The 25,871-nt window shown below is 59.2% G+C and overlaps 2 protein-coding genes across 26 annotated transcripts in view; one reads left to right on the top strand and one right to left on the bottom strand.

Moving 5' to 3' along the window:
- LOC148646713 (uncharacterized) overlaps positions 1-25,871 on the bottom strand; it is a 263,071-nt gene that overhangs the window by 95,123 nt on the left and 142,077 nt on the right. The gene's annotated exons all lie outside the window — the stretch shown is intronic.
- LOC148646719 (EH domain-binding protein 1-like protein 1) overlaps positions 1-25,871 on the top strand; it is a 62,327-nt gene that overhangs the window by 23,981 nt on the left and 12,475 nt on the right. For 2 of the 25 annotated variants that reach the window (XM_088608852.1, XM_088608849.1), the window contains exons 7-21: positions 935-1,000; positions 3,060-3,239; positions 6,155-7,702; positions 8,750-8,812; positions 9,388-9,667; positions 13,163-13,642; positions 14,604-15,065; positions 16,157-16,516; positions 17,319-17,762; positions 18,373-18,783; positions 19,372-19,800; positions 20,209-20,607; positions 21,795-22,086; positions 22,713-22,885; positions 24,046-24,094. In XM_088608852.1, coding sequence (XP_088464978.1) covers positions 935-1,000; positions 3,060-3,239; positions 6,155-7,702; positions 8,750-8,812; positions 9,388-9,667; positions 13,163-13,642; positions 14,604-15,065; positions 16,157-16,516; positions 17,319-17,762; positions 18,373-18,783; positions 19,372-19,800; positions 20,209-20,607; positions 21,795-22,086; positions 22,713-22,885; positions 24,046-24,094 — 5,636 coding nt within the window. The remainder of the gene's footprint in view (positions 1-934; positions 1,001-3,059; positions 3,240-6,154; positions 7,703-8,749; positions 8,813-9,387; positions 9,668-13,162; positions 13,643-14,603; positions 15,066-16,156; positions 16,517-17,318; positions 17,763-18,372; positions 18,784-19,371; positions 19,801-20,208; positions 20,608-21,794; positions 22,087-22,712; positions 22,886-24,045; positions 24,095-25,871) is intronic. The other 23 variants (XM_088608854.1, XM_088608861.1, XM_088608853.1 and 20 more) reach the window with 23 other exon arrangements.

Genomic DNA, 25,871 nt, shown 5'->3' with positions numbered 1-25,871 from the left:
TTCCTCCAAACTCCTGGCCCCCAACTCGGCCCTGTCTCTGCTGCCTCTCCTCCTCTTCCTCCTCTTCCTCCTCTCTCACCTCCTCCCCCCCCTCTTCCTCGTCTTCCTCCTCCCCCTCTCCCTCCTCTTACTCCTCTCTCACATCTCCTCCTCCTCTCCCCCTCTTCCTCGTCTTCCTCCTCCCCCTCTCCCCCTCTCCCTCGTCTTCCTTATCCCCCTCTCCCCCACTTCCTCCTCTTCCTCCTCTCTCACATCTCCTCCTCCTCTCCCACCTCCTCCTCCCCCCTCCCCCTCTTCCTCCTCTTCCTCCTCTCTCACCTCCTCCCCCCCTATTCCTCGTCTTCCTCCTCCCCCTCCCCCCCTCTTCCTCCACTTCCTCCTCCTCCTCCTCTCCCCCTCTTCCTCGTCTTCCTCCTCTCCCACCTCCTTCTCCTCTCCCCCTCTTCCTCCTCTTCTCCTCTCTCACATCTCCTCCTCCTCTCCCACCTCCTCCTCCCCCCTCCCCCTCTTCCTCCTCTCCCACCTCCTTCTCCTCTCCCCCACTTTCTCCTCTTCCTCCTCTCTCACTTCTCCTCCTCCTCTCTCCCTCTTCCTCGTCTTCCCTACTCTCCCACCTCCTTCTCCTCTCCCCCTCTTCCTCCTCTTCTCCTCTCTCACATCTCCTCCCCCCTCCCCCTCTTCCTCCTCTCTCACCTCCTCCTCCCCCTTTTCCCCGTCTTCCTCCTCTCCCCCTCTTCCTCCTCTTCCTCCTCTCTCACATCTCCTCCTCTCTCTCCCACCTCCTCTTCCCCCCTCCCCCTCTTCCTCCCCTCTCACCTCCTCCTCCCCCTCTCCCCCTCTTCCTCCTCTTCCTCCTCTCTCACATCTCCTCCTCCTCTCCCCATCTCTCACCTCCTCCTCTCCTTCTCCCCCTCTCCTGTCCTCCGTCTCTCAGCGCCTCTCCCTCCAGCCCGACAGAAGGAGTGGACCCCAGTTATTGTTAAGAGCAGTCACCCCAACGGTACCTCAGCACCCCCTTCCCCCCACACTGTGTCCCGATGTGTCCTGCTCCCTGCTGTACCCCTGTAACACTCTTTCGGGGTAGCATCTCTCTGTAGTGTCTCTCCTCTCCCTGCCCCTGCTGTACCCCAACTGTACCCCTGTAACACTCTTTGGGGGTGGCGTCTCTCTGTAGTGTCTCTCCTCTCCCTGCCCCCTGCTGTACCCCCACTGTACCCCTGTAACACTCTTTGGGGGTGGCGTCTCTCTGTAGTGTCTCTCCTCTCCCTGCCCCCTGCTGTACCCCCACTGTACCCCTGTAACACTCTTTGGGGGTGGCGTCTCTCTGTAGTGTCTCTCCTCTCCCTGCCCCCTGCTGTACCCCCACTGTACCCCTGTAACACTCTTTGGGGGTGGCGTCTCTCTGTAGTGTCACTCCTCTCCCTGCCCCTGCTGTACCGCCGCTGTACCCCTGTAACACTCTTTCAGGGTGGTGTCTCCTCTCCCTGCCCCATGCTGTACCCCCGCTGTACCCCTGTAACACTCTTTGGGGGTGGCGTCTCTCTGTAGTGTCACTCCTCTCCCTGCCCCCTGCTGTACCCCCGCAGTACCCCTGTAACAGTCTTTGGGGGTGGCGTCTCCTCTCCCTGCCCCCTGCTGAACCCCCGCTGTACCCCTGTAACAGTCTTTGGGGGTGGCGTCTCCTCTCCCTGCCCCCTGCTGTACCCCCGCTGTACCCCTGTAACAGTCTTTGGGGGTGGTGTCTCCTCTCCCTGCCCCCTGCTGTACCCCCACTGTACCCCTGTAACAGTCTTTGGGGGTGGCGTCTCCTCTCCCTGCCCCCTGCTGTACCCCCGCTGTACCCCTGTAACAGTCTTTGGGGGTGGCGTCTCCTCTCCCTGCCCCCTGCTGTACCCCCGCTGTACCCCTGTAACAGTCTTTGGGGGTGGCGTCTCCTCTCCCTGCCCCCTGCTGTACCCCCGCTGTACCCCTGTAACAGTCTTTGGGGGTGGCGTCTCCTCTCCCTGCCCCCTGCTGTACCCCCGCTGCAGGAGGGAGGTGTGTGTGTGCCCCCTGTAGGGTTTGGGGTGACCGCAGTGCCCAGAGCGCAGTGGGGTGCTCTGCCCTGTGCAGGGTGTGGAAGAGACTGTTAGAGAGAGAGACGCTTCTTCAACCTGCTTCTCTCTCTCTCTCCTCTCTCTGGCCTTTTTCTGTCTCTCTGTGCCTCCATCTCTCCCACTCCTCTCTCTCTCCCACTCCTCTCTCTCCTACTCCTCTCTCTCTGTCTCTCTATCCCACTCTCCTCTCTCCCACTCCTCTCTCTCCTTGTCTGTCTCTCCCACTCCTCTCTCTCTCCCACTCCTCTCTCTCCCACTCCTCTCTCTCCCTGTCTATGTCTCCTACTCCTCTCTCTCCCACTCCTCTTTCTCCCTATGTCTCCTACTCCTCTTTCTCCTACTCCTCTCTCTCCCACTCCTCTCTCTCCCTGTCTATGTCTCCTACTCCTCTCTCTCCTACTCCTCTCTCTCCCTGTCTATCTCTCCTACTCCTCTCTCTCCCTGTCTATCTCTCCTACTCCTCTCTCTCCCACTCCTCTCTCTCTCCCACTCCTCTCTCTCCCTGTCTATCTCTCCCACTCCTCTCTCTCCGTCTCTCTCTCCTACTCTCTCTCCTACTCCTCTCTCTCCCTGTCTATCTCTCCTACTCCTCTCTCTCCCACTCCTCTCTCTCTCCCACTCCTCTTTCTCCCTGTCTATCTCTCCTACTCCTCTCTCTCCCACTCCTCTCTCTTCCCGTCTCTCTCTCCTACTCCTCTCTCTCCCACTCCTCTCTCCTACTCCTCTCTCTCCCTGTCTCTCTCTCCTACTCCTCTCTCTCCCTGTCTCTCTCTCCTACCCCTCTCTCTCCTTCTCCTCTCTCTCCTACTCCTCTCTCTCCCATTCCTCTCTCTCCCACTCCTCTCTCTCTCCCTCTGTGCCTCCTTTCCTGTCACCCTCTCCCTGCCTCTCCCTCCCACTCCCCTCTCCCCCTCCCTCCCTGCCTCCTCCTCTCTCTCTCTGCCTGTCTCTCTCCTTCCTCAGTGCCTCCCTGTGCCTCCTGCAAGGCCGGAGCCGGGCCCCCGGGGGCCCCCTCCCTGAGCCCCCCCCGGGCGGGCGCTGCTCCCGCGCCCCGCCGCTCCCCCTACGCCTACACCGTGCCCGCCTTCGCCCCGGCCCACCCGCCGGCCCTGCCCGCCGTCTTCCAGCCCGCCGGCGGCTCAGGTACGCCCCCCCCGGCAGCGCGGCCCCGCAGAGCGCCGCGTCTCTAGTGTCGGGGTCCCCTGTCCCTGCGGCTAGCTCTCACTCGGGTTACCCGATCCTCCACCCCCCTGTAGGACGATCCTCTGGGCCAAACCAGTTCCAATCCTAATAATACTAATCCTTACACTTATATAGCGCCTTTCTGGACTTCAAACCCATGATTCCTCTAACGAGCTAAAGAATTAATTGAAACTGGACTACTCTGTCCTGAAGGGTCTTTGATTGAACCGAACCTAGCGCCTTATTTTAAAAATAACAGTTCCTGACACTTCTATAGCGCCTTTCTGGACCCCCCCACTCAGAGCTCTGTACAGGTCAGGGGGATCCCCTCCACCCCCAGCAGTGTGCAGCTCACCCTGCGGTCTGTGTGGGTCCTGATGCCCCAGTATAGTGACGGGGACACTAGACTGTAAACAGGCGCCGTCCTTCGGATGAGACGTCAAACCGAGGTCCTGACTCTCTGTGGTCATTAAAAATCCCAGGGTGTCTCTCGAGAAGAGTAGGGGTGTCACCCCGGTGTCCTGGCCAAATTTCCCCCCTGGCCTTTACCCATCATGGCCTCCTAATAACCCCCCTCTCTGAACTGGCTCCATCACTCTGCTCTCCTCCCCACTGAGAGCTGGTGTGTGGGGAGCGGACTGGCGCCTCATCCAGATGGGGGTACACACTGCTGGGGGTGGAGGGGGATCCCCATGACCCGGACAGAGCTCTGAGTGGAGAGTCCAGAAAGGCGCTATAGAAGTGTAAGGAATTGTTACAAAGGACCCTTCAAGACAGAGTAGTCCAGTTTCAATGAATCTTTTAGCTCGTTAGAGGGATCATGTGTTTGAACATGTGCTTGATCACACAGTAACACTCCATCACTTCCTTCAAAACTTCCTTGAAGAGTCTCGGGCTGTATGAAGTCGACGTTTTCGCTTCTCCTTGCCGTTCCGTCAGTGGCCGCTAGGTGGCAGCACGACAACTCAGTCAGTGCCCAGGTTACAAACAAGGCGGCACAACTGAGCCCGTCTAAGGGATTGGGCTGCCTGATAATCTGTGATAATAATCACTGACTGCACCATAAATGAACCCTAATAAGCTTGCAATATCTAGAGCCTGGCTTGGATTGGTATGCAGTGCAGGAAAAAGTCATTTAACATTATTTAACAGTTCTTTCAGTGACTGCTGGAAACAATATAGTAAAATGTTGTTGCTTTGTCGTGACAGCATTTTTGTTTTGAGATCTTATTATCTACCATTTCCTCATATGTTGTCATCTTCAGTACTGCCTCCGATGTCATTAAAAGCAGATATTCTCCTCGCACACAGGAGGTGTTGCAGTTATACAAAATGTGATATTATTTCTGTAGCATCTTTCATACCAGAAGACCCCAAAAGATCCTGAAAGATCTTAACATACAGTAGAGCTGGGGATCCACTTCATGCCCCAGTGCAAACTGCAGAGCCCCCACCTGGGAGACACACAGTGTTCATTCTGCACCAGCAGCCCCCACCTGGGAGACACACAGTGTTCATTCTGCACCAGCAGCTCCACCTGGGAGACGCCCAGTGTTCATTCTGCACCAGCAGCCCCACCTGGGAGACACACAGTGTTCATTCTGCACCAGCAGCCCCCACCTGGGAGACGCACAGTGATCATTCTGCACCAGCAGCCCCCACCTGGGAGACGCACAGTGATCATTCTGCCCCAGCAGCCCCCACCTGGGAGACGCACAGTGATCATTCTGCACCAGCAGCCCCCACCTGGGAGACGCCCAGTGATCATTCTGCACCAGCAGCCCCCACCTGGGAGACACACAGTGATCATTCTGCACCAGCAGCCCCCACCTGGGAGACGCACAGTGATCATTCTGCACCAGCAGCCCCCACCTGGGAGACGCACGGTGTTCATTCTGCACCAGCAGCCCCACCTGGGAGACGCACAGTGTTCATTCTGCCCCAGCAGCCCCCACCTGGGAGACGCATAGTGTTCATTCTGCACCAGCAGCCCCCCACCTGGGAGACGCCCAGTGATCATTCTGCACCAGCAGCCCCACCTGGGAGACACACAGTGTTCATTCTGCACCAGCAGCCCCCACCTGGGAGACACACAGTGCTCATTCTGCACCAGCAGCCCCCACCTGGGAGACGCACAGTGATCATTCTGCACCAGCGGCCCCCACCTGGGAGACGCACAGTGCTCATTCTGCACCAGCAGCCCCCACCTGGGAGACGCACGGTGTTCATTCTGCACCAGCAGCCCCCACCTGGGAGGCGCACAGTGATCATTCTGCACCAGCAGCCCCACCTGGGAGACACACAGTGATCATTCTGCACCAGCAGCCCCCACCTGGGAGACGCACAGTGGTCATTCTGCCCCAGCAGCCCCCACCTGGGAGACGCACAGTGACCATTCTGCACCAGCAGCCCCCACCTGGGAGACGCCCAGTGATCATTCTGCACAAGCAGCCCCCACCTGGGAGACACCCAGTGATCATTCTGAACCAGTAGCCCCCCCCTGGGAGACGCACAGTGTTCAGTCTGCACCAGCAGCCACACCTGGGAGACGCACAGTGTTCATTCTGCACCAGCAGCCCCCACCTGGGAGACGCCCAGTGTTCATTCTGCACCAGCAGCCCCACCTGGGAGACGCCCAGTGTTCATTCTGCACCAGCAGCCCCCACCTGGGAGACGCACAGTGACCATTCTGCACCAGCAGCCCCACCTGGGAGATGCCCAGTGTTCATTCTGCCCCAGCAGCCCCCAGCGTCCAGACGGCAGAGCGCCCCCTACAGGTCCCCTTAGAGCTCACTCTGTGTCCTCTTCCTTCACCAGATTGTTTCCTGACTCTCTCTCTCTCTCTCTCTCTCCTCTCTCCCCCCTCGGCCCCCCAGTGCCCGTCTCCGCCGCCCGCAGGCACGAGTCCAGACCCCCGGGGGCTCACGGCGCCCCCCCTGCCGCCGCGGCTGCGGGCACAGCCCTTTTCTGCTCTTCCTCTTCCTCTTCCTCCTCCTCTGCCGGCCCCACACCCACGTCTCTCCTCCCGCCCAGGCCCCCCCGACGTGTGACTGCCCCAGCCCCTACCCCTGCCCCTGCCTTTGCCCCTGCCCCTGCTGCTCCTGCCTTTGCCCCTTCCTTTGCCCCTGCCCCTGCCCCTGCTCCTACTGCTCCTTCCTTTGCCCCTGCCCCTGCTGCCCCTTCCTTTGCCCCTGCCCCTGCCCCTGCCCCTGCTCCTACTGCCCCTTCCTTTGCCCCTGCCCCTGCCCCTACCCCTACTGCTCCTTCCTTTGCCCCTGCCCCTGCTGCCCCTTCCTTTGCCCCTGCCCCTGCCCCTGCCCCTGCTCCTACTGCCCCTTCCTTTGCCCCTGCCCCTGCCCCTACCCCTACTGCTCCTTCCTTTGCCCCTGCCCCTGCTGCCCCTTCCTTTGCCCCTGCCCCTGCCCCTACCCCTACTGCTCCTTCCTTTGCCCCTGCCCCTACCCCTGCCCCTGCCTTTGCCCCTGCCCCTACCCCTACTGCTCCTGCCTTTGCCCCTGCCCCTGCCCCTGCCCCTGCCCCTGCCCCTGCTCCTTCCTTTGCCCCTGCCCCTGCCCCTACCTCTACTGCTCCTTCCTTTGTCCCTGCTCCTGCCCCTGCCCCTGCTGCTCCTGCCTTTGCCCCTGCCCCTGCTGCTCCTGCCCCTACTGCTCCTGCCTTTGCCCCTGCCCCTGTTGCTCCTGCCCCTACTGCTCCTGCCTTTGCCCCTGCCCCTGCTGCTCCTGCCTTTGCCCCTTCCTTTGCCCCTGCCCCTGCCCCTGCTCCTGCTCCTACTGCTCCTTCCTTTGCCCCTGCTCCTGCCTTTGCCCCTGCCCCTGCTCCTGCCTTTGCCCCTGCTGCTCCTCCTGCCCCTGTCTCTACCCCTGCTCTTGCCCCTGCCCCTGCTCCTGCCCGCCCTCCTGCCCCTGCCCCTGCTCCTGTCTCTACCCCTGCTCTTGCCCCTGCCCCTGCCCCTACCCCTGCCCCTGCTCCTGTCTCTACCCCTGCTCCTGCCCCTGCCCCTGCCCCTACCCCTGCTCTTGCCCCTGCCCTTGCTCCTGCCCCTGCCCCTACCCTTGCTCTTGCCCCTGCCCGCCCTCCTGCCCCTACCCCTGCTCTTGCCCCTGCTCCTGCCCCTGCTCTTGCCCCTGCCCGCCCTCCTGCCCCTACCCCTGCTCCTGCCCCTGCCCCTACCCCTGCTCCTGCCCCTGCCCGCCCTCCTGCCCCTGCCCCTGCCCCTGCCCCTACCCCTGCTCCTGCCCCTGCCCCTGCCCCTGCTCTTGCCCCTGCCTGCCCTCCTGCCCCTACCCCTGCTCCTGCCCCTGCCCCTGCCCCTGCTCTTGCCCCTGCCCGCCCTCCTGCCCCTACCCCTGCCCCTGCCCCTGCCCCTGCCCTGCCTACAGTCTTCCAGCCGGCAGCTGGCACAGGTACAGACGGGCTCGCTGGATCAGTCGGTGCCTCGCGCATGTCAGCCGCATGTCGTGAGTCTGGGCAGCGGAGACGTCCTGTTAAAACTGAGTCCCAGTGGCACGGCTTTACGCAAAGGGCGGCGGGGGTGTGGAGCAGGCTGTCCGGCCGTGCTGTAGAAGCCGATAACCTCATTTTTCTCGGGAAGAGAGCCTGGTACCAATTATTTACCGAGCAACCGAAGGGCCTCGGCTCATTTTAAGACCTTCAATGTAAATTGAATCTTCATCGCACCTCCTTCTTGCTCGCTGTGCATGGTTTCATATTAGCCCTCCCTGCCCAGAGTGCACGTCAGTGCTGCTGGGAGCTGGGAGCAGTTTGCAGCGCACCCGTGCATGCCTGTGTGTTTCTGGGTGCCCCTCCTCACTCCCGTCCCCCCCAACGAGTGACAGTGGGTGCCTGTTCACGGCCCCCAGTTCCTTCACCTTAATGGGTCGATTTGAGGGAGGTGGGGGGCCCGGTGGCACAGCGCCGGGGCTCCGGGTTCCATTCCGGACCTGGGGTGCTGTCTGGGTGGAGTTTGCATGTTCTCCTCGTGTTGTTGTGGGGTTCCCTCCAGGTGCTCCTGTTTCCCCCCACATGTCTTGGCTCATTGGGCTTCTGGGAAAACAGGCCCTGGTGTGTGTGTGTGTGTGTGTGTGTGTGTGTGTGTGAGTGTGTGTGAGTGTGTGAGTGTGTGTGTGTGTGAGTGAGTGTGAGTGTGTGTGTGTGTGTGTGTGTGTGGGTGTCCTGTGATGGACTGGCATCCCGCCCAGGGTGTAGTCTGCCTTGTGCCCACGTTGCTTGCTGGGATAGACTCCAGCTCCCCCCGCCACCCTGGACTGGATAAAGGGGTTCGAAAAAACGGTCGATCAGGCGTTAGGGGCGCTTGCCTTGCAGTCGGGCGCCCCCACCCCCTTTATTTTCAAAGAGCAGAGGGGGCACCCCCCCTCTTCGGCTCCAGCCGTATAGGCGAGCTCCTGGGGGGACCCCAGAGACGCTCAGCGGGTGTGCTTCTGTGCTTCCAGAGATCCAGAGGGAGCTGGGCACGCTGGCTGAAGAGGAGGACGACTCCAGCGCCGCCTGTCAGGGTGAGTCCCCGGAGCGCCGGGTCCCGGAGGAACTCCCCGCCCGCGGGCAGGTGGTTCCGGTTCTCCTCAGGCTTGTTTTCCATGCACCCCCCAGCAGCGATCCGGATCACATCCGGATCACATGGGCAGGATGGCTGCCACCAGCTGTTCACAGCTGTTCAGGCCACTCGGCCCAGCAGTCTGCAAGAGGGGGTTTTTTTTAGCTGTTCCGGCGCATCTCATCTTTGGGCAGCCAGCCGCAAGCTGTCAACAGCTGGGGCTTTCGGCCTTGAGACATTAGCCGGGTCTGCTGCTACTTTACGGTCCTCAGGCTTCATGAGCAAAGGACCGTGCACACTGCACTTTGGACAGAATGGGCCCCTCCTCTGAGACATACCATGCTCTTAAGAGTTCAGTGTATGAAGAACTTAGGGTCTGAAAAGTTGGGGTTTTCCACATATTAAAAATGTTGCACACCCTAATATACTGTATAGCAACACGGCACGCTCAGATCGTCTGCATGGGCTTTTAATATTAATATTGTATTTTTTTTTTATGAAGGGACTCAGTTCTCGTCCTGCTGATTTCATCCACAGGGTCAAAGGTCAACGCCGGCGCCCAGGAAAGCGAGTGGGTCCCCACTGTCAAACCGGCCCCCCGCCCTCTGAGCATCGGCCGCCCCGAAGACCTTCCCCGGCCTCCCCGGGCCGCGGGCAGCATCAGTATCGCCAACCAGGGGCCCCACCCGCCCACCGGGACCAGCGCCGGCCCGGGAGGAGAGCCGGCGTCGCCCAAGCCGAGCCCCGCCCCGGAGGAGGGAGGCAAAGTTAAGACGTGGGGCGGAAGAGGGGCAGGAGGGGCCGCCCTGCACAGAGGGTACGTGTACGAGGATACCACTGTCCGACACGGCTTGGCAAACATGACATAAGAGAGGAGATTATTAGCTGTAAGCACATGTACGTCTGGATTCATATATCAGCTGTTCACTTGGAAACACACAATGAGCACAGTCGTTTACAGAACAGTAAATAATAATAATTAATAAGATCAGATCACTTTATCGGCCATATACAATTTCTTGCATTAGGGATGTGTCTTTTCACAGACCCCAGCTTGCTCTCCAGGAGACACACAGACAGGGAGAGAGAAGCTGGGGGGTCAGAGCGCAGGGTCGGCCATTTATACGGCACCCCTGGAGCAGCTGGGGGGGTGAAGGGCCTCGCTCAGGGGCCCCACGGAGTAGGATTCCTCTGCCGGCCGCGGGATTCGAACCAGCAACCTCCCAGACACACACCACACTTTATTGTTGTAATAATGACAGTACATCAAAGCACAACAACTTATAATGGGTAGTACAGGACCATAAACACATCAATACGTTCATTTGAATAAACAATATAATAATAATAAACTGTATTTTATATAGCGCCTTTAAAGGTGGCTTCTCAAAGCGCTTTACAGAATGACAACAATAATAAATAAAAAGAATACACAATGACCGTGGATGGTGGTACTGAGTCTGGATTTGAAGGAGTTTAGAGAAGGTGACTCTCTGATATCCTTGGGCAGAGAGTTCCAGAGCTTGGGGGCATAACAGGAGAAGGCCCTGTCACCCCTACAATGTAGACGGGGCTTGGGGGGGACAGTAAGGAGAGCAGAATTCGAAGAGCGAGGGTTGCGAGGTGGGGAGCAGGGCGATAATAGCTCAGACAGGTACTGAGGTGCCAAGCCATGCAGAGCCTTATAGGTGAGCATGAGGATTTTAAAGTCTACACAGAATAGCAGGCTAAACCGGTGTCATTAAACAGTAGTGCTAGTGTATAGCCTGGGTGTGCTGTTACGAGAAACGAGGGCTTCATGTGTTGCGTAGTGTGGCACCGTGGCCCCAGCAATGCTAACGTCTGAGCTCACCTGCCTCACCGGAGGGCTGGGGAAACCGGCCTCGGCCGGTCAGCGAGCTGATCTGGCGCCGTAGAAGGGACCAGCTCGGAGGGACCCGGGCTCAGTTCAGAGACGAATCTCGCGGGCTTAAGTGAAACACCGGCCGTCTGTAGCTTCTGAGCCGGAGGCATTCCTTGTCTCCCCCTACCGACCGCTGCCGAAATGTGTCACCTGTTCCCTGGCCAAACAGGATCAGCCAGTTGTAATAGTGTGATAATAGCCCTAGGGACATCAGAAATTGTGTGACTCTGGACCAGGGTGGGGAGGCTGGGTTGGTATGACACTAGCTGATTAAGGATCCCTGGCCAAACAGGATCAGCCGATTCTAATAGGGATTGTATCCCAGGGACACCAGGACAGCTGTCAGGTTGAGGGGGCAGAAGTACTGCAGGTTTAATACCGGTCCCTGGCCAAACAGGATCAGCCGATTCTACTAGGGATTGTATCCCAGGGACACCAGGACAGCTGTCAGGTTGAGGGGGCAGAAGTACTGCAGGTTTAATACCGGTCCCTGGCCAAACAGGATCTTGGCCAGATGTGTGTGGTTGAGGCCTGGGAGGGGAGGGCAGGCTGGGTGGGATGACATCAGCTGATGAGGGGGATTACCCGAATCGTCGCCAGGTCTCGTGGACTAGAAGTTACCTGTAAAACCTGGTGCCGCCTCCCAGGAACAGGATTGCCTGTTTTGATTGTCACTACTGTACAGATTGCCTAACCAAAGCAGGAGTGCAGGGATGTGCTTCTCAGCTGCAGTTCCTGAGTCTTAGAGGAGAAAGTGTTAAGGTTGTAACGTTCTCAGAACAGGTTCTGCGTTTCTAACTCTTTGGTATGCTGTTGTGCATATAGAGATTATGATGTGCATTACCATATTAGCAATTTTTTTACGGCGATACATCATGGTTTTTCGGACGTTACCGTGCTCCGATCCTCAGCTGGTTGAGTTTGAGACTTCGGGTGGACGTCAGTCTTGGCGTTGATCGGATTTTAACGTGGGTCCAGGGCTGGAGGGGCTTAAATGCTGCTATTTCGCAAAATGCAGTTCCTGAGTCTTAGAGGACAGAGTGTTTAGGGCGTAACGTTCTCAGAACAGGTTCTGCGTTTCTAACTTAAAAAGATTCGTTTTTACAACACGGTATTTTCCAAATGCACGTTCACGCCGCAGGTTGGCAGTATCACAGTGGTGCCCAGCGCCCTCTACTCACCTGGTGTTCGTGTGGCGTAGTAGTTATCGTGCAGAGGGTTATGGGTCTGAATCTCTGGTATGCTGTTGTGCATGTGCAGTTTGTCATTATGATGTGCATGAACTTATTAGCAATTTTTTTACGGCGATACATCATGGTTTTTCGGACGTTACCGTGCTCCGTTCCTCAGCTGGTTGAGTTTGAGACTTCGGGTGGACGTCAGTCTTGGTGTTGATCGGATTTTAACGTGGGTCCAGGGCTGGAGAGGCTTACATGCTGCTATTTCGCAAAATGCCAGATGTTGCCAGTGACCGGGGACACATGTAAATCACAGCTGTCTCAGTGAATGTAGGTCCCAACTTTTGCTTCTCTCCCTCGATGGCTTCACATAATAATAATAATAATAATTGCTTACACTTATATAGCGCTTTTCTGGACACTCCACTCAAAGCGCTTTACAGGTCATGGGGATCCCCTCCACCCCCAGACAGTGTGTACCCCCACCTGGGTGAGGCGCCAGTCCGCTCCCCACACCCCAGCTCTCAGTGGGGAGGAGAGCAGAGTGATGGAGCCAGTTCAGAGAGGGGGGTTATTAGGCGGCCATGATGGGTAAAGGCCAGGGGGGAAATTTGGCCAGGACACCGGGGTAACACCCCTACTCTTCTCGAGAAACACCCTGGGATTTTTAATGACCGCAGAGAGTCAGGACCTCGGTTTGACGTCTCATTCGGAGGACGGATATACTTTCGGTTCGTAGCCATCGGTCCACACTTCTCCCCTTCATTCATGATATACTCTCCCCATTCTTCACACTGGTGTTCCATGGGGCAATCGGGATATTCAACCCCCCTTCCCAGGTGAGAATCCGCCTCACGTAATCGAGAGACTTTCTCCTGGGGGGGGGGGCTGGTCTTCCTTTCGTCCTCCCTCTCCATGTTAGGCGTTCAAAAACACCTTCCATGAAATAAAATCAAACGCATGACGCACACAAGACCACCTGAAACAGTGATGGCGGACAGCAGACACCTGAGGGGGCGCTGTTTTGGTTGGGACCGGAAGGAAAAATGGCGTTCCGGGCGGGAAAAACGTAAATCCCGATGACGCAAATCCGGGGTTCGACCTCTATATAATTTTCAGGGCGCTGCCTTGGCTCGTCCTGTAAAATTGAGGGGTGGATGGCTCCCCCAAGGCGTAAGATCGTTCTCCTTTACGAGAGTCTGACCTGAGCCCTGGTCTCATTGTCCATCAGCCCTGAGAGTGCAGCCTCTAAACCTCAGCCGTCTGGCTCCCCGGTACCAGCCGGGGTATCGGGCGGCTCGTCCGCACCCCTGCAGCCCGAACCCGGAGTAGCCCCGAAAACGGACCAGCCAGTGGAGTCTCCCCATCAGGCACCAGCTCCGCAGAGAGTGGACAGAAGGATCGAAGACGTTCCGGAAAGCCCAGTGACCCCCCAGTCCTCTCCTCCTCCGCTGCTCCAGGCTGCCCCCCCCGGGGATCCCAGCGATCCTACCCAGACACCCCCAGCCCGGGACCAGAGGCCCCTGCTGGGGGGGCAGCCGCCATTGGCCGAATTAGGCCCGGCTCTGGACGGGGCGGCCAATCAGAAGGAGGAAGGGGTTGAGCGGGCGCGCGGATTGGAGGACGGGGAAGAGGGGGCGGGGTTGGAGGCCGGGCAGGAGGAGTTACTTCCTGTGCTGGGCGCCCAGCTTCCTCTCCACCGTGCCCAGGGGTAAGTGTGGGTGCGGCGGCCCCCCCTTGCATGGCTTGGCACGGCGGATTTGAAAGATGGCGGCAGTGAAGCTTTTTCGAGTGGCTGAATCGGGACCAGGCTGAATCGGGAGGCTAGCCCAGCCTATCTGGACTGACGTCAAACAGGAATCGTTTTCAGATTGAGAGCACCCTTCGTTCCAAGATCCAGCGCCCCTGTGGGCGGGGTCTGACGTCGGAGACCTACGTCACAGTGCCTCTATGTGACAGATTAACATGGCCGCTGCCTGCATATATATGTATTTAGCCTTCTGCATCGGCACTTGCTCCTGGTGATGATGAGTAGCAGCTTCTGTTGAGATGTTTGCTGTCGCATCAGCCACGACTCCTCTGGTCCACCCCTGTGCTTCTCCCAGAGCCGGGGCAGCTGGATGACGCTTCTGCTCCTAGGGGTGAATTGCAGCCTGAGCTCGGCAAAGAGGAGCCGTTCATTCGCCTGCTGCTGCGTGGGGCGCCCCTGCTCTGATTGGCACTGCAGTGTTTTATCGTGATTCATCCCTGACCCCTGACCCCTGAGCTCTGATGCTCTGGGGTGCCCCTGCTCTGATTGGCACTGCAGTGTTTTATCATGATGTATCCCTGACCCCTGACCCCTGAGCTCTGATGCTCTGGGGCGCCCCTGCTCTGATTGGCACTGCAGTGTTTTATCATGATGTATCCCTGACCCCTGACCCCTGACCCCTGAGCTCTGATGCTCTGGGGTGCCCCTGCTCTGATTGGCACTGCAGTGTTTTATCATGATGTATCCCTGACCTCTGACCCCAACCCCTGAGCTTTGCTGGTGTAGGGTGCCCCTGCTCTGATTGTCCCTGAACCTTGACCTCCGACCCCTGAACTTTGCTGAGGTGGGCTGCCCCTGCTTGGATATTTACTGCGGTGTTTCACACTGATGTATCCCTGACCTCAGTCTCCCTGTCCATCAGCCCTGACAATGTGGCCACAGAGCTTCAGTCATCTGATCCAGAAGCAACCAGAGCCCCTGGGGCTCCATCCACACGGGAGCCCAGATCAGAGGAGCCCTTGATGGAAGAGAAGCTGGAGAAGGGTGCCCTCCCAGCTCCAGCGCAGAGCAGAGCCGACAGGCAGACGGGAAGGGCATTGGCCCCTGGGCGCCCACCCTCTCCGGGATCACAGACTGCCCCCCCCAGAGCCCCCTCCACGACTCCCCAGGAACCCGCAGCTCATGTCCAGAGCCCCTCTCAGGAAGAGCAGCCCCCACTGGCCAATTCAGGCCCGGTTCCGGATGAGAGCACCAATGGGAAGGAGCTAGGGGAGGGGCCTGTGTCTGGATTGGACGCCCCGCGGGAGGAGGCGGAGTCAGGGGCGGGGCAGGAGGAGGAGGAGGAGGTGTCCCTGGGCCCAGTGGTGGGCATCCTGGACCGGGGGTAAGTGCGATAGGGGCACACGGGCACCACTCTTGTCGCATGGCTTGGCACGGAGGATGGCAGAAGGAGCAGCACAGGAGGATATCGGCGTCTGCGCAGGCTTCACTGAAATCCCCCCCCCCCCAAACTCCCACTCCCTCATCCCCACCCCTCCCTCCCTCTCTCCAGCACTTCTCTATCCCAGTACCTCTCTATCCCAGCCTCCTCTCGCTCCAGTTCCTCTGCTTCTCCTTGGCTCTCTCCTTCTTTTTCCAATCTGCTATGTCAACAAATGGGTCGGCACACAGATGCACCTCAGAGACGTCACGGGGGGTCTGCCGATCTGGAGAAGAGACTCCCTTAGTTCCCAGAGAAATCTGGCCATCGCTCAGACCAGACACTTTTGGGGTGGAGGTGGAGTCTAATTCGGGATTGGAAGTCTTGCGTTTGGAGGCGGGGTCAGGGGCGGGGCTAGAGGTGGAGTCTAAAGCGGGATTGGAAGTCTTGCATTGGGAGGCGGGGCTAGAAGTGGAGTCTAAATCGGGATTGGAAGTCTTGCATTGGGAGGCGGGGCTAGAGGTGGAGTCTAAATCGGGATTGGAAGTCTTGCCTTGGGGGGCGGAGTCAGGGGCGGGGCTGGGCTGAATGGGGAGGGGCGAAGGACCCTTCCTCCCCGTGTGCGGTCAGAGGGTTTGTCGCCGTGAGCCGGGACGCAGGAATGGCGTACCCTTTTCTCGGCGATTCCGAAACCGGTCCCGGAATATAACCGAATAATTGGGGGAAAGGATCCCCACCGAGGCGATCTTCCACCTGTTTGGTTGGATCGAATTTCGATTTTGTAGGGGAGTTAACCTGACCGCTGAAGAGCTCAAAGAAAGGTGTTCATATGCACATGCCACTCGATCTACCATCCCCGAACAACAATTCGGGCCAGAAACAGGCCAGGGCACACGTCTCCCGCTTACCCACACGCCTGGGCTTCGCCGTTGTGCGTTTCTGCTGAAGTCCCGCCCTCTGGGCTTTCCCCTTTCCTGTCACCCTCCCCTTTCCTGTCCTGTTCACCTCTTTGACCCCGCCGCGCCCTGTCCCCCTTCCTGTCCCTGTCCCATCAGCCCCGGGAGCACGGCCGCCGCGCCGCAGACGCCCAGCCCGGGGCCGGTCGGCGTTCCCCCTGCCCCGCGACCCAGATCCGAGGGGGCCCCACCGGAGGCCCCCGCGGCGTCGCCGCCCCGGGACGGAGGGGACGGACCCACGGATTCTCCCGCTGAAAGCCCGCCGCCCCCCCACCGCCATCCCTGTCCGCCGCTGCCCTCCGGGGCTCCCCGCGTTGTCACCCCAGAGCCCACACCCCGGGATCGGAGCCCTTCCCCGGGGGGAGAGCCAGCAGTGCCCGGCACGGTGATCGGGGGAGCCGAGGGGAAGGAGCCTGTGTCCACACTGGAGGCTGTGGTGGGCCCAGTTGAGGACAGTGGGTAAGTGTGGTGTGGGAGCTGCACCCCCCAGCACGGCTCGGGCCCGCCAGCGCACAGCGGCCGGTGTTGCTGTCCTGCAGCGTCGTCATGGGACCCTCCCCCCCCCTCCCCGGCCATACTTCCCACTGAGGCTGGTTGCGGGCCGAGAGTCTCCACGTCAACGTCGACTTGCCAGGTGTCGAGCCCACCCCTGCGCCACCCTCTGCGCCACCCTCGCGCTTCGCTCAATGTCACTGCCAGCTCAGCTGTGCCGGATGGGAGTCCTCCCCCAGACCCCCGTCAGCGAGACATCCCGTCTGGGCTCGGCTCAGACGGGGTTCCGCGTGCGTGCGTGTGCGTGCGTGTGTGGCCCCCGCGGCCCGGCTTTGTGCGCTAGCGGAGGTGGTGGGAGTCCGTGATCGGCTCCCAGCTGCGAGAGCTGCACTGTCTTCTCCGGCTCCGGAGAAGACAGCGGATTGGCTGGCGCCGGGGTTGTGAAGTCTGGGCATGCTGGGATGGCGGGCGGACCAGCCCCTCCGAGAGGGGCGGCTGGTAACCCTAGCGGAAATCGGAATTGTCGGTCGTCAGGCGCTGGTGGTTGGAATTCGCGGCACAAGCGTGGGATCCCAGAATTCCTCTGCCTCTGTTCGGAACTTTTAGAGTGATCTTTAGCCTCGTGGTTTTTTCTGTTAACGGCGCTGGGTCAGTCGTTTCTGATTGTCGGTGGTTCGGGGGCAGTGTCCTCGTTGACTGTTGTACACCGTGCACCCTGTTCTCAGGGCCACAGCGCTTGACCTCTGACCTCAATCTCCCAATCCATCAGCCCCGAGAGTGTGGCCGCTGTGCTGCAGCAGCCTGAACCAGGTGTCGCCGCTGCCCTGTCTGCACACCAGCCTGGATCGGAGGAAGACCGGCTCATGGAGGGACCAACGGAGGCTCTCAGGTCAACTCCAGCCCAGGACGAAACAGGAAGACACACAGCTGCTGTAAACCTCCTGGTGACCGAGCTGTCCCCCACTCCGCTGTCGATTGGCTTTCTGGCCCCCAAAGTCCCTTTCACTGACGCCCAGGAGCCCTTATCCCGGGACCACACCCCCTCCCAGAGGGACGACACGCCATTGGCCAAAACAGCCCCTGCTGTGGAGGAGGGAGCCAATGAGAACGGCCTGGAGTTGCAGCAGGTGTCCGGATTGGAGGCTGTGATGGAGGAGGCGGGCTCTGAGGAAGTGGGCGCGGCGGAGGCGGTAGTGGGCGCCCAGGTCAAGGGGTAAGTGTGTGAAGGCACCACCGCTCTCGGGTCTGAGCGGCACTGGCGATGTGGGGCATCTCAAGCCGGCGATTCCGATTCGGATTCTTATGCTTGGCCCTGCTTAACGCCTACTGACGCCCGTCCCTTGTGCTTGGCGGGACTTTTCAAAAGCGACTCTTGGTGTTTTAACACCGTCCCATGCTGCATGGGAGTGGCCGGCGTTTCTGTGCTTCACCCACCTTCCTGGCATCGGGGATCCAGTGCCAGAGATGAGGCCATCACCGTTTCTGTAGTGGGTGGTTAGTCGGTGCTGTGGACTAACAAACTGGTACGGGTGTGGTATGTTGGGCTGACGTGAGAGCAGATGGCTTGCTCAGAGTCGATCCTGCTGCGACCGTAGGATCCCAGTGAGGGCGGCTTATGGTCGCAGTCGACATCCAGTTCCGTTGACATAACGGTATGAGCGTGCTTTTTTTATGCTTTCGCTCAATGGTGCCGAGTCCGTTTGGGTGCGCTGTACGTTTGTGGTTGTCCGACTCGCTCAGGGTGTGATCCCGGGCCGCGCCCTTAACCCCTGACCTTTGACCCTTGACCCTTGACCCTTGACCCTGGTCTCCTTGTTCGCCAGCCCCAGCGGCTCGGAGGTGTCAGGTGTGCGTGCCAGACCGCCCGCAGGGCAGCCCGAAACAGAGGAAGCCCCGACGTTTGAAAATCAAGCGAAGGCTCCAGATTTGCCTTCAACCCAGTTTTCAGGAGGCACATATCCTGCTCCAGTGACGCCTCAGCCCTCTCCCCCTCTGCTGCCCCGGACTGTCGCCCCTGAGGCCCCTGGCATCACCGCCCAGGAGATACCAGCTGAGGCCCAGAGCCCCGTCCAGGAAGAAGAGCCGCCATTGGCCGATGTCGTGGACGAGGCAGCCAATGGGAGGGAGCCCGAGCGGAAGGCCGGGTCTGGATTGGAGCCCGTGAATGAGGGGGCGGGCTCTGGAGGGGGGCAGGAGGAAGAGGAGGCGGCAGCACTGGGCTCCCTGGACGGGGGGTAAGTGTGATGAGGGCACACGGCTCCCGGGCATCACCCCCCCCGCATGGCTGGCACCCCTGCGCTTCTCCCGCCCGCTGCCCTGGACGAGACCGTTCCCGGTGGGTCTTCCCCATGCCGGGGTCTCTGGGCGGTGCCAGGGCCCTGCTGCACTGCTGGGCTGCGCCCCTCTGTCGTTGGCGGGGTGGTAGCGCCGGCTCTGGGGCTCTGGAGCAGCTGCTCGGCGATCCCTGCTCTGCAGGAAGTAGAGGCACGGCATGCTGGGATTGTGGAGGACTAGGGCTGTCCAGAGGGATCTCAGAGCGCTCAGTCGTTTGGATTGGCGGGTGGCTCAGCTGTCTTTATTTTCATTAGTGGGTCCAGCGTGGGGCCATAGTGGAGACCCCAGCCCTGCACCCCCCTTCTGTTAAAGTGATACTTGGTCCGGCTTTGTCTTTTGATGACTACAGTCAGCAGAGTTGGGTATGTTTGGATTTGGTGACAACAGTCCAGATAGTATGACTTTCTTCATCGTGCACTCGTTGTCAGTGCCTGACCACCTCTGACCTCTGACCCCTGACCCCTGACCCTGGTCTCCCTGTCCATCAGCCCCCAGCCGTCTGGCCCAGGAGCAGCCAGTGTCCCCAGCGGCCCATCTGCTCAGCCGCCCGGATCAGAGTCCCAGCGGATGGCAGAGAAAGCCCCAGAGCCTCCATCCCCGGAAAGAGAAGGGAAACACCAGGATGTCGCTCCGGAGCGTCCAGAGACCTCCCACCCCTCGGACTTCTCCCTGCCCCAGCCTGTCCTTCCCATGACCCCCCGCGGCCCCACCCTCGGACTCTCGGCTGAGGTGCAGGGCCCCTCTGGGGGAGAGAAGACGCTATTGGCTGCTGAGGGCCCGGTCGTGGACGAGGCAGCCAATGAGGAGGCTCCGGAGCGGAAGGCCGGGTCTGGATTGGAGCCCGTGAAGGAGGAGGCGGGCTCCGGAGGGGGGCAGGAGGAAGAGGAGGAGGCAGCAGTGGGCGCCCTGGACGGGGGGTAAGTGTGATGAGGGCACACAGCTCCCGGCCGCGCCCTCCAGCTTGGCTGGCACCCCTGCGCTTCTCCCGCCCCCCCCGTGATAGGCCAGATTAACCCTCAGGCGCCGAAACAGCTGATTGGCCATCGCTAAGGTTCTGCTGAAAGCAGAGGCTCGGCATGCTGGGAATTCTGGTTACCGCCTCGGCTTTCCAGAGGGACGACTCAAGGAATCTCTGGGGACTCGGCCGTTCTCGACTCATGGGGTATCCTTCACAGGCACGCGTGGGACCGACAGGGGTCACGGCACTTGACGTGATATCCGGCGTGACGCTGGGGTGGTTTCGGCGTAGCGTGGCGCCTGCAGTTAGCGCTCGGTGTCATGGTAGCTGACCTTTGACCCCTGACCCCGGTCTCCCTGTCCATCAGCCCCCAGCCCGGCGGTCCGGCTGCAGAGCTGCCCAGCTCAGAGTCCGAGCGGATAGCAGGGAATCTGGTGGCGGCTCCAACTCCGTCTCCAGCCCCCGAGGAAGAGGAGGCCTCTCCACGCGCTCCTGCAGAAACCGCCGTCCCCTGCCGGCCCCTCCCCTCTGCGCTGACTGTCGCCCCTGAGGCCCCTGGCGTCACCCCCCAGGAGATACCAGCTGAGGCCCAGAGCCCCGCCCAGGAAGAAGAGCCGCCATTGGCCGATGTCGTGGACGAGGCAGCCAATGGGAGGGAGCCCGAGCGGAAGGCCGGGTCTGGATTGGAGCCCGAGAAGGAGGGGGCGGGCTCTGGAGGGGGGCAGGAGGAAGAGGAGGCGGCGGCACTGGGCGCCCTGGACGGGGGGTAAGTGTGATGAGGGCACACGGCTCCCGGGCATCACTCCCCCCCCCCGCATGGCTGGCACCCCTGCGCTTCTCCCGCCCGCTGCCCTGGACGAGACCGCTCCCGGTGGGTCTTCCCCAAGCCGGGGTCTCTGGGCGGTGCCAGGGCCCTGCTGCACTGCTGGGCTGCGCCCCTCTGTCGGTGCTCTGCAGGAAGTAGAGGCACAGCATGCTGGGATTGTGGAGGACTAGGGCTGTCCAGAGGGATCTCAGAGCGCTCGGTCGTTTGGATTGGCGGGTGGCTCAGCTCTCAGCTTTATTTTCATCTGTGGGTCCAGCGTGGGGCCATAGTGGAGACCCCAGCCCTGCACCCCCCTTCTGTTAAAGTGATACTTGGTCTGGCTTTGTCTTTTGATGACAAAAATGAGGGTGTGTTCCATAGTTGGTTCTGTAACTCATGTCAGAGAGCATCGTAGCAGTCGGTGTCTGACCCTTGACCCCTCACCCCTGACCCTGGTCTCCCTGTCCATCAGCTATGAGCGTGTGGACGCCACACTGCAGCCATCCAGGCCTGGAATAGCCTCTGTCCCCAGGCCCAAATCCGGAAGGAGTGCAGCAGCTCCCGTCCCGGGGGGGAGGATGCCATTGGCCGAAACAGGTCCCGCCCTGGACGAGGGAGCCAATCAGAGAGCCCACTTCCGCATTCACCAAATTCAGGTGCATTCACGGGCACCTTTTCCTGCCCCGCCCCCGAGCCTGCTTCCTCCAATCCCAATCCTCTCTGTGACGCGTGAGCTCCCTGATTGGCTCCCACGTCCAGGGGCGGGACCCTGTTTCGGCCAATGGCATCCTTCCCCCCCCCCCCCCCCAGGGTCGGGAGCTGCTGTGCTCCTACCTGATTTGGGCCTGGAAGGGGAGACTGACCCCGCCTCTCTCCAGCTAGTGAACAGAAAGGCCGAGAGCTCTGTTATTTGGAAGTGTCGCTGTACGAAACCAGCCTCTTACGATCAAATGCATCGACTTGCGTTTCCTCACAAAAGGTGGACGGCATCATCTTCGGGGGTCCGAAAGGGGGTCTCGGGGCCTTCCGGTGCACGGATCAGGTCGTTAGAAGGCGCTGTCTAACGGATCTGTCAAAAGCCGCCGTGCTTTGCAGTGAAGTACATACCCATCCTCCTCCTCCTCCTCCTCCTCTCTCTCTCTCCTCAGTCCTAAAAAGTCTCCGGCGGCCCCCGAGGTGCCCATGCCCGCCCCCCGCCTGAAGAAGAGGCTGAGCGCCTCCCTCTCCGACGGCCGCGCCCCCTCCCCGGCCTCGGTCACCCCCCAGCCCAACGGGCGAGCCCCGGCCAATGAGAGGGCGGCCCCGGCCCCGGCGGCCAATGAGCCGGTGGCTCCCAGGCGCTCCAGGAAGAGCCCGCCCACCCCTGTGCTCAGCCAGGAGCAAGGCATTGTGGGAGGCCAGGAGGCAGACAGGAAGGCGGACCCAGCAGAGCCTCCTGAGGTGAGATGAGCCTCACCTCTCTGTCACTGTCTCCTTTTCTATTCCTCTGTTTAGGAGCCTTCCTCTCCTGCCTCTGTCTGGAGACTGAAGGCTAATGGGTACCCTTTCAGCCCCTCCTTTTCCAGCCTTTCTAATAATTCCTTACATTTATATAGCGCCTTTCTGGACCCTCCACTCAGAGCTCTGTACAGGTCATGGGGATCCCCTCCACCCCCAGCAGTGTGCCGCCCCCACCTGGATGAGGCGTCAGTCCGGTCCCCACACCCCAGCTCTCAGTGGGGAGGAGAGCAGAGTGATGGAGCCAGTTCAGAGAGGGGGGGTTATTAGGAGGCCATGATGGGTAAAGGCCAGGGGGGGGGAATTTGGCCAGGACACTGAGGCAGAAACGCCCCTTTTATTGTTTTCTGTTCCCTTTGGACCAACCTAAGAGAATAGTTTGCCGTTCCCCAGTTGGGCCCCCCGAGGCCGGAGCTCGGCTTGGGCGATCTCAGCCTCGCGGGCCCGTTGTCCGTTTCTCTCTCCGTGGTTGGGGGGGGGGGGTCCAGGAGTGTGACGCCGTCCCCACCGCCCTCTTGTCGCTCTGTGGTGGGTCACCTGACCTCCTCTCTCTCTCCCGGCGTGTCCAGATGTCCAGTCCCGTGCCCAGCCCTGGCCTGGTGAGCTCCAGCCAGTCCCTGCTGCAGTGGTGCCAGGAGGTGACCAGCGGGTACCGGGGCGTGAGGATCACCAACTTCAACACGTCCTGGCGCAACGGCCTGGCATTCTGCGCCATCCTGCACCACTTCCACCCGGGCAAGATGTGGGTACCTGGGGCCCAGCCGCCCCCTGCGGTGATGTGTCTAATGAGTATCTACTGCATGTAGGGATATCAGTGGGGGCGGGCATGCACACAGGAACAGGAACTGTATATGGGCCATGAGTGTGGTGTGCAAGTCTTTTCAGACTAATAGAGTGACTGACAGACTGACAGACTGACTGATTCACTGACAGACTGACTCACTGACAGACTGACAGACTGACTCACTGACAGACTCACTGACTGACAGACTCACTGACTGACAGACTGACTCACTGACAGACTGACTCACTGACAGACTCACTGACTGACAGACTGACTCACTGACTCACTGACTCACTGACAAACTGATTCACTGACAGACTGACAGACTGACAGACTGACAGACTGACTCACTGACAGACTGACAGACTGACTGACTCACTGACTCACTGACTCACTGACTGACAGACTGACAGACTGACTCACTGACTCACTGACAGACTGACAGACTGACTGACTCACTGACTCACTGACTCACTGACTGACAGACTGACAGACTGACTCACTGACTCACTGACTGACAGACTGACAGACTGACTCACTGACTCACTGACTCACTGACTGACAGACTGACAGACTGACTCACTGACTCACTGACTCACTGACAGACTGACAGACTGACTCACTGACAGACTCACTGACTGACAGACTGACTCACTGACTCACTGACAGACTGACAGACTGACTCACTGACAGACTGACAGACTGACAGACTGACTCACTGACAGACTGACAGACTGACAGACTGACTCACTGACAGACTGACAGACTGACTCACTGACAGACTGACTCACTGACAGACTGACTCACTGACAGATTGACAGACTGACTCACTGACAGACTGACTCACTGACAGACTGACAGACTGACAGACTGACTCACTGACAGACTGACAGACTGACAGACTGACTCACTGACAGACTGACTCACTGACAGACTGACTCACTGACTCACTGACAGACTGACAGACTGACTCACTGACAGACTGACTGACTGACAGACTGACAGACTGACTCACTGACAGACTGACTGACTCACTGGGGTTCGGACTCCTGGCGGCCTCAGGGCCTGTGTGTGAGCCCGCGGGACCCTCCCTCACGCGCTGTGTTTGTCTTGAACAGAAGCTACGAGGCTCTGGATCCGCTGGACATCAAGGCAAACAACAAGAAGGTGAGAGCCCTGCTCACCTGCGCACGAGCTCTGTGCTCTGTGTTCTCCTGTGTCTTCTTTTATACAGCCTGTCTAGATGTACTCTATGTGTCCTCCATGTTCTCTTCATATGCATGCTCTGTGTGTTCTCTGTGCATGTCTGTGCGGGTTTTCTGTGTTGTTTGTGTTCTCTGTGCAAGTTGTCTGTGTGTGTTCTCTGTGCATGTTCTCTGAGTGATCTCTGTGCTCTCTGGGTGATCTCTGTGTTCTCTGTGCATGTTCTCTGAGTGATCTCTGTGCTCTCTGAGTGATCTGAGTGATCTCTCTGCTCTCTGAGTGATCTCTGTGTTCTCTGTGCATGTTCTCTGAGTGACCTCTGTGTTCTCTGAGTGGTCTCTGTGCTCTCTGAGTGATCTGAGTTATCTCTGTGCTCTCTGAGTGATCTCTGTGTTCTCTGAGTGATCTCTGTGCTCTCTGTGCATGTTCTCTGAGTGATCTCTGTGTTCTCTGAGTGGTCTCTGTGCTCTCTGAGTGATCGGAGTGATCTCTGTGCTCTCTGAGTGATCTCTGTGTTCTCTGTGCATGTTCTCTGAGTGACCTCTGTGTTCTCTGAGTGGTCTCTGTGCTCTCTGAGTGATCTGAGTTATCTCTGTGCTCTCTGAGTGATCTCTGTGTTCTCTGAGTGATCTCTGTGTTCTCTGAGTGGTCTCTGTGCTCTCTGAGTGATCGGAGTGATCTCTGTGCTCTCTGAGTGATCTCTGTGTTCTCTGAGTGATCTCCGTGCTCTCTGAGTGCTCTCTGGGCTCTCTGAGTGATCTGAGTGATACCTGTGCTCTCGGAGTGCTCTCTGTGCTCTCGGAGTGCTCTCTGTGCTCTCTTTGCTCTCTGAGTGATCTCTGTGCTCTTGAGTGATCTCTGTGCTCTCTTTGCTTTCTGAGTGATCTCTGTGCTCTTGAGTGATCTCTGTGTTCTCTGAGTGATCTGAGTGCTCTCTGTGCTCTCTGAGTGCTCTCTGTGCTCTCTGAGTGATCTGAGTGCTCTCTGTGCTCTCTGTGCTCTCTGAGTTCTCTCTGTGCTCTCTGAGTGATCTGAGTGCTCTCTGTGCTCTCTGAGTGATCTGAGTGATCTCTGTGCTCTTGAGTGATCTCTGTGCTCACTGAGTGATCTGAGTGATCTCTGTGCTCTTGAGTGATCTCTGTGCTCTCTGAGTGATCTGAGTGATCTCTGTGCTCTTTGAGTGATCTCTGTGCTCTCTGAGTGATCTGAGTGATCTCTGTGTCTCTCTGAGTGATCTGAGTGATCTCTGTGCTCTCTGAGTGATCTGAGTGCTCTCTGTGCTCTCTGAGTGATCTCTGTGCTCTCTGAGTGATCTGAGTGATCTCTGTGCTCTCTGAGTGATCTCTGTGTCTCTCTGAGTGATCTGAGTGCTCTCTGTGTCTCTCTGAGTGATCTGAGTGCTCTCTGTGTCTCTCTGAGTGCTCTCTGAGTGATCTGAGCGCTCTCTGTGTCTCTCTGAGTGATCTGAGCGTTCTCTGTGTCTCTCTGAGTGATCTGAGTGCTCTCTGTGTCTCTCTGAGTGCTCTCTGAGTGATCTGAGTGCTCTCTGTGTCTCTCTGAGTGATCTGAGTGCTCTCTGTGCTCTCTGAGTGATCTGAGTGCTCTCTGTGTCTCTCTGAGTGCTCTCTGAGTGATCTGAGTGCTCTCTGTGTCTCTCTGAGTGATCTGAGTGCTCTCTGTGCTCTCTGAGTGATCTGAGTGCTCTCTGTGTCTCTCTGAGTGGTCTCTGAGTGATCTGAGC

The sequence above is a fragment of the Lepisosteus platostomus genome, chromosome 16 (assembly GCF_059453375.1).
Source record: "Lepisosteus platostomus isolate fLepPlt1 chromosome 16, fLepPlt1.hap1, whole genome shotgun sequence".
Lineage (NCBI taxonomy): Eukaryota > Metazoa > Chordata > Actinopteri > Semionotiformes > Lepisosteidae > Lepisosteus > Lepisosteus platostomus.
Note: the sequence above shows the minus strand (reverse complement) of the source record. Positions and strands in the feature narration are given on the sequence as shown.